Source organism: Limulus polyphemus, unplaced genomic scaffold (genome assembly GCF_000517525.1).
Source record: "Limulus polyphemus unplaced genomic scaffold, Limulus_polyphemus-2.1.2 Scaffold221, whole genome shotgun sequence".
Taxonomy (NCBI): Eukaryota; Metazoa; Arthropoda; class Merostomata; order Xiphosura; family Limulidae; genus Limulus; species Limulus polyphemus.
In genome coordinates, this window is record NW_013665831.1 from 6,090 (window position 1) to 13,737 (window position 7,648).

The following is a 7,648-nucleotide window of genomic DNA, read 5'->3' on the forward strand; positions in this document are numbered from 1 at the left end:
CATTCCACAGCGAACTGTAAATGCAGAGATCTATAGTCAGCAATTGTAACGTTTAAATCAAGCCCTTCATAAGAAACGCCCTTCACTCGTCAAACGGAAAGGTGTTCTTCTTTTCCACGACAATGCCCGTCCACATGTGGCACGTTTGACGCAACACAAGATTATAGAGTTGGGTTGGGAAGTTCTCCAGATATGGCACCATCAGAGTACAATCTTTTTCATTTGCTGCAACACCATCTTAATCGGAAAACGTATGCAAACATTAAATTATTGACGACATAATATATATTTTTGTAGTTCTTTAACAATTCAATGCCATAAAACTTCTGAATTAAACTATTTTGCTGTTATATCATCCTTTTTATTCGAAAAATAAAGAATAAAAAAACCTTCCCAACAAATCAACATGAATGTGAGAGGGTGAAAGTTTTATTGCTAAGTGACGATGTATATTGTTGAGCATTACGAAAAATGAGCGTTAAAGCGTTCTCGACAGGGTGACAAAGTGAATAAGCCTTTTATTATTAGTGAGTGATATCTTATGTATTAATTCGTTATGTGAGTTCGTCCACGAATTCCTCTCACAGTATTGGTGCTAGCAGGACCAAATATGTCAAACGAACTCGGGATGGCCCGGTGGGGGTCCTTATGTATATGGTTACCAAGGGAGGCTAAAACTCCCACGGAAAGCTATCCAGGCAAGATGAACGTCTAGATGTAAGATATCAGGGTCCTTAAACATGAATCTATTTCATATTTTGTGTTACATTTCCACTCTAGATCCAGAGGGTGCCATGTTTGAAGTGTGTCCATATCCTTACTTACAGGGTAGCGGGACAAAACACGTCACTCGTGGTCAGGTACCAAGGGCGGATGTCTGTATTATTGGTCTTAACCTATAATGGGAACTCTATAGAAGTAATTAGGGATAATGAAATAGCTTCATCAGTACACTGGAGCCTCTATGAACCACGAAGGAGCTTTTGAACTCCGAAGCAGATCGCGGATATTCTATGCACATGGACCAATTTCTTGACATAAAACTGAAGTTGAGGCTAAAAACCTGATAAAATATTGTGAAACATGTATCACTGCGCCCAAACTTCAGTACACGAACAATACATTTGAAATCTAATCACTTTTTCCAAAATATTAAAACTTCGTATGTTTATTTTATGATGTAAAAATAAGATTTAGAATTATTTACAAAAAAAACAGTAATGTACATTAAATAGCAATGAAAGTAAATAACAATAAAATTCGGTAAAGACGAATCTTGTACAACTGTAAACAAAAACATTTTCAGCACAATTTTTATCAATAAAATATTATCAGCTGAAGAAATACTTTTTCAAACGACGCTCACGACAGTGTTGCGCGTGATGCGTTGCGTGACACAAGCTAAATGAAATCTTGTGTAGAAAAAGAACAATAAGAATGTGAACTTTCAAAGAAATCATCAATAACTGAATCGGAAAAACAGAAAGCCAGAAGAAAGACCTTTAACCTTTTAGGAAGGAAAAGTTTCAAGTTTGATGAGAGGAATCATAAGTTGTTTTGGTGGTTGTGCGGTAGTGAATAATACTTATATGGTAAATACTATATAATTAAGTTTACAGCTTGGCTAGTTTTTCAGACATTTAATTTTGCCTAAACAAGGTGTTGTCACTAATATGATCTAGACGTTTTAATGCACAGTATAGACAATGTGATGGGGGCCCTCTTGTGTTTAATTCTGGTTTTGTAATTTATGTTTCAGAGTCTGATAATTCTTAAATCATATTACTATTTTATAGAATTTACTCCGATTTTTATTTTAGGTTATGTAGACTAGAAAATTGATTGGAAAGTTTACTTCTATATTCGTCCTAAACGTTAAAAAGCTTTCGAAACATTATTCAAAGCGTTTGAGCTGATGCTTAACACCACGGAACAAAGGTATTATTACATCTAGTGTAAACAGGGGTTATATTTCATACGCGGAACTCTAAAGCTACTCTGCAGACTTACAACGCTAGAATCCGGGTTTCGATACCCGTGGTGGGCAGAGCACAGTGTGTTGCTTTGTGCTTAACTTCAAACAAACAAACAATCCTAAAGCTACTGAAGTGGTTTCCAAGCGTTCGTTCTCGGAATAATATCATTAATGTGTGTCTATTTCCTCGCCAACCAATTAAAATTTTCTATTGTATCAACACGTCTTTTAGATATAATTAATTAAATTTAAACTAGAACCACAAAATGTTTATGTTTATTTCGTCACAACTTTTTGACGCTAACGAAATCAGTTAAGTGAATATGAGTGTCTAAAATTTACAAATTAATAATAAATTATCAAGAAATGCGTCAAACTGATGATATTTCGCATAGAAAGTTTGTTTTGTGCTCAAAATCACATAATGGGCTATCTACTCTCTGTTCGCCTCGAGGAATCGAACCCCGGATTTAAGCGAAGTCATTCTATAAACTTACCACTAACTCATCGGGGACCATATTCAAAGACGATGGCATTTTACCCCAGAAATAACAATAAGTGCGTGACAATGTTTAACATATCATCAGAATAGCTAATAAACCGAATGAATGATGTCAATTTTATTGTTTTTAAATGTAGAATAAAATGAACAGAAATTTATTAAGTTAATCAATTATCGTATTCCTAATAAGGTAATGGTAATATTTGCTAAAGTAAAGAACTAGCGACTGGTCAAAATGGATATCATCATGGTTCTGTATTATAGAACACTCGGGGAACAACACATCCCAAGAAACCTAGTTTCGTTTCATACAGAGCGTAAAGGCCTGAGTATTTTGTATCTTTTTTTTTCACCGCTAGGTTCCTTTTAGTATTCTAATGATTCAGAGAAGAGAAATGCTACTACTTTACCTTATAGTACCTCAGTACTGGAGTTGCTAATTACGAAACTTAATTAAAACAAACACGTTTTATAAAAATATTGTTCTAGGAAACTATAATTTTTGTACTTCTGACGAAATAAATAATTTGTCTGCAGGCAGTGGACCACTTTGCACACTTGCGATCACGTTTGTTTAGCCTCATATGTTTTTAGATTTTCTGTGTGGTAAGATCAATAGTCACCTAACACAATTTACATCATACATCTAACTGCATTCGTTAACACATACATTCGTGCTAAAAAAAAGTCGTGATGATTATGTTTTTATTATATTTGTATTACTTTTGTAACATCCACACTTCTGTAGGAGAACCTGCATTGTTTTGAATTCAAATATATATATATATATAAGCATAAGCATGAATTATCTGTGACCTCATTTGTTTATTTATGTGCAGATAAACCAAAAGTTGACATAACCTTAGGACTAAACCAAGATTCCTGGATGGTGACAGAAGGCAAGGATATTCACCTTCAATGTCAAGTGGACGCCAATCCTTCCGTAACCCGTAGCGGATGGTATTTCAACGACCAAGCTCTACAAAATAATGTAGTGCAGGGAGTTATCATAAGTAATCTCACGTTGATGATCCAGCGAGTGCAGCGCCATCACACTGGTTATTACCGATGTTTTGCAATAAACATCGAAGGAAGAGGCGAGAGTAATAATACATTAATTAAAGTAAAATGTGAGTATATCTTTCTTACATTTTTATTTTTCATTATTTAGCAAACACATAGATTTTGGGAACAACAACAACAACAACAAAAAAGAACAAACTAGATAAGCCCATATGACAACAAAACATTATTTACATCACAACAATGGTAATTTATTTATGACAATATTTTTGCTAAAGCGCCTTAGAGAAAGAATCAATAGATTTTTCTATACATCGTGTAGCTTAATCTTAATCGGTTTTAAAATAGATCTACAACTATGCCTTTAAAATAATTAAAATATACTTTAAGACTATTTGTAACAACATTAGAAACTTATTAGAACCATCAAATTTGAATCTGAATAAAGCCTTGGTTATTAAAATAATCAAATCTCAGTCACACAATGATCCTTGACAATTAAAACTGTTAGATTCCTATCAAATATAAGTTACATTCCAGCCTTGGTTACACAAAATGTTAAATTTAAGATCAGCGAAGAGTCTTGGTTACACCCAAAAGTCGATAAGTTTCAGTCCAACGACACGCCCTGGTTACTAAAACCATTAAACCAGTAATAAGCAGAGCACAGTCAATGTTTTCTGTCCCCTTTTAGCGCCAGGGGAATGTTGTCATTTTTGTCGCTAGAATTTCAAAACTTTTCGCTGGTGGTTGGAATTTGTTGTTTAGGAAATTGCGTGTAATCTTCGTTAGAAAATCAATCAGATAACCATTATTTAAGATGTGTTTATGTAGAATGATAATTTCTTCGTGTAAAATAAAATAATTAGAACAAAAATTTAAAATTCTCTTCAACAATGATATAACCATAATATGTTTGAAGAAGTTGGAGATAAAACTATTGAAATTGGTGTAAAGGCCAGTAAAAGTTCTTTTGTGATAAACAGAGGGAGAAAAGTTTTTACTTTTTTTGGTGATCCTGACGTCTAGGAGAGTTAAAGAATCATTTTCCTCAAGTTCGGATGTGAACTTGATATTGAAGTGTTGAGAACTAAGGTAAAAAAGGAACTTGGAAACGTGGCTTGATTGTCAAACCAGCAAGAAAGTGTCATAAATATAGCGTTTGTACAGAACAGGTTTGAATTCACGTGGGCTGTCTTCTAGCTACTTGTGTTCATGATAGCATAGAAAACTACTGGCTATCGTCGGACCCAGTGGGGTCCCACGGCGATTCCATCTACTTGGTCATAAGTTACGTCAGCTACACAATAGGCTAGCTGTTATATGCCGACCACAGGTATCGAAACCCGGTTTGTAGCGTTGTATCTCCGCAGACATGCCGCTGTGCCATTGGGGGGCCGCCAATCAAGGTGAAAACACTCTTTATTGAATATCAGCACACACAAAAATTAAAGAGTAGACTGCACACTAGACTAAGTTGCTACTTGTTTCAAAACAAGACATTTCTGCTGTAGTTGAATGACGGAATGCCAACCTAACGATATCCATAACCCCCTTGATGAAACTTTAAATTTAATCGTGGACCTTCGCTTTCCTACTGACACTGAACAGCATCTTGGTTTCACCCGTAAACAATTCCTGGAACTTCTTGTCCTCTCTAAGAAGTTAAACCATTTCCTCTTTGATTTGTGCTTAACTACAAATATACAACAACAACTTTGTTTGGACTGTTTCCTCAATTCAGTCAGAAATTCGAAATTACATAACATATTATGCCTGTTATTTTGAGATTACTTTACTTTTTCTTAACGGGAAATCAGTGTATCATAAGTTCCAGCCCAACAAGACGCCTTAAAAATTAAGACCTTTAAATTCCAGAACAACAAAATCTCCAGTTTTTAAAACCCACATATTCCTATCTAACGAAAGCGTTAGCTATTAAAACAGTTAAATTCGAACTAAACAAAATGTCTTGCTTATTAAAACTTTAATTCAAATCCAATAAAAGCCTTGGATAGTAATACGGCTAAATTCCATTGAAACAAAAGATTTCTTTATTAAAACGTTCAAATTCTAGCCCAACCAAACGCCTAAATTACTAGAACTGCTAGAACTGCCTATCAAAATGTTTTGATTATATTTGTTTAGGATATTAGAACCAGGCTAAACAGTGACTACCTCTCCAGTAGTGCTTTGTGAACTAATACATTAGAGAGAAGGCGACTAGTCATCAGCGACCACCGTTAAATCTAGGGCTACTGAAGAGTGGGATATGACTCTTATAATGTACCAACTGTAAAATGCGGAGCGCGATTTTGCGGCAATTGGATCCAAACCATAACCCTTTGGATTCAAGTCCGACATTCTTATATTAACCTATCGTTAAATTCCAGTAAAAAAACAACAACTTTAGTTATAAAAACTGTTGAATTACTGTTTAACAAAATCATTTGGATGTAGTTGAAAACACGCTGTAATAGTTTATTTTAATTTTTTGAATAATCTGACAGCTAAACTATGATGCAGAAAAATGAAAAAAACAACAACAATTAATTGGTGTGAAACAAAAATTACCTACCATAGGGTATTCTTATATTTTCACGTAACGTCATCTCTTGACAATTTAATCTATAAACTAATAACAGGCCTAGCATTTGTCCTAAAATCATGTTGGACTACAGACATTTACAAGGCTTCTCCAAATTTCAGATTTATGAACCGAAAATAATAATAATACATTATTACTTAACTTATTTTATCGAAAGTCTTTCTAATCTGGTATTATATAGATTAGCAAAGCTTCAAAATTAAAACGAATAATGGAATAACAATAGTAGCTTTATTTTCTCGTATCAATGAGATTACCTTGTTCAAATTGCTGTAAAAATGTTTAATTGTAACTTGAAACTGCGAAGTGAAAATCTGTTGTAGAGAGGTGGGAGCCCTCTTTCTTCTCATAAATAGAGATAGAAGTAGTTGAATGGATAAATTTTTAATATAAGAAGATTTCATATCATTAGTGTGTTGTTTTTTCTATAATTTTTATTTTGCGTGCACATCTGAAACGTGATGATTAGGAATGAATCTCTTGAGAGCGGTATACTTATTACAAGGTTTACGATGTCACGTAGTCTCTATTTCTGACGGTCTCAGTTGTAATATGCCACCTACCTTTCTCTTTCATGATATTAGAAAATTCTAAAAAGTAGGTACAAAATACATTTCGGGTAATATATATGTATATTACTTTTCGATTTTAAGTATACTCAGTAATTTGCATAGATAGATAGAATTCTTACCTTAACTCCAGTGTTTATCCGATGAATCAAGTAAATTCTTATGTATGTCATAATTTATATACATAGCTACATGTGAATAGAAAATGCTATTTATTTTAATAACTTCAACAATCTCTTTGAAATCAAACGCTTACCAATAGCTGAACGAAAGTTTAAAAACAATGGAATTAAAATCATCTTTATTATTTTTTTATATACTATTATTTATTTAGTATTTTGAACCTGAACATCACCATAAGTAACACGAGCTATCCTTAATTTAGAACTACTGACCAAAGAGAAGCCAACTAGTCAACAGCACTCGGCCATTATAAAGCTATCAACCTATTAGAGGGATTGACTGTCACTTTTATAACGTACCCAAAGCACGAACTGAGAAGCGTGTTCATCATATCGCTGGCTCAAACCCTAGATCTTCGAACAGCAGCCTAGCAAACTAACCGATAAGCCACGCCCAATCTCAGAGATACTGATTATTTTAATATATTTAGTAATAAAAACGTCATCTGTCGAAATTTTATTGCACTAATTTTATTGTTACTGTTTTCACTCTAATATTTCATGTGTAAAACACAAAAGTTCACTAATGAAAAAGAAAAGAATGCTAATTTTATCTTAGTCCAATTTGAATCAGTTGTTAAACCTGATCTCAAAAAGAAATAGAATACTGCAGTATACTTTATGTAATTGAAAAGCTATTGCAGATAAAATCCGACGAACAAGTAAAATTCCATAGAAAACTTTAGCCTAAGCTCTAGTGATAAGTTTGAAAAGTTACATTATGCATGATATTGGTTTCCGTTTTGTGTCTTCTTCTCACAATACAGGGAAGATTTATGTAGCAGATCA

The 7,648-nt window shown here is 33.7% G+C and overlaps 1 protein-coding gene across 1 annotated transcript in view; it reads left to right on the top strand.

Moving 5' to 3' along the window:
* Positions 1-3,316: 3,316 nt before the first annotated feature.
* LOC106478525 (carcinoembryonic antigen-related cell adhesion molecule 1-like) overlaps positions 3,317-7,648 on the top strand; it is a gene marked incomplete at its 5' end in the record, with an annotated part of 40,393 nt that continues 36,061 nt past the window's right edge. The window contains one exon of the mRNA XM_022382146.1: positions 3,317-3,607. Coding sequence (XP_022237854.1) covers positions 3,317-3,607 — 291 coding nt within the window. The remainder of the gene's footprint in view (positions 3,608-7,648) is intronic.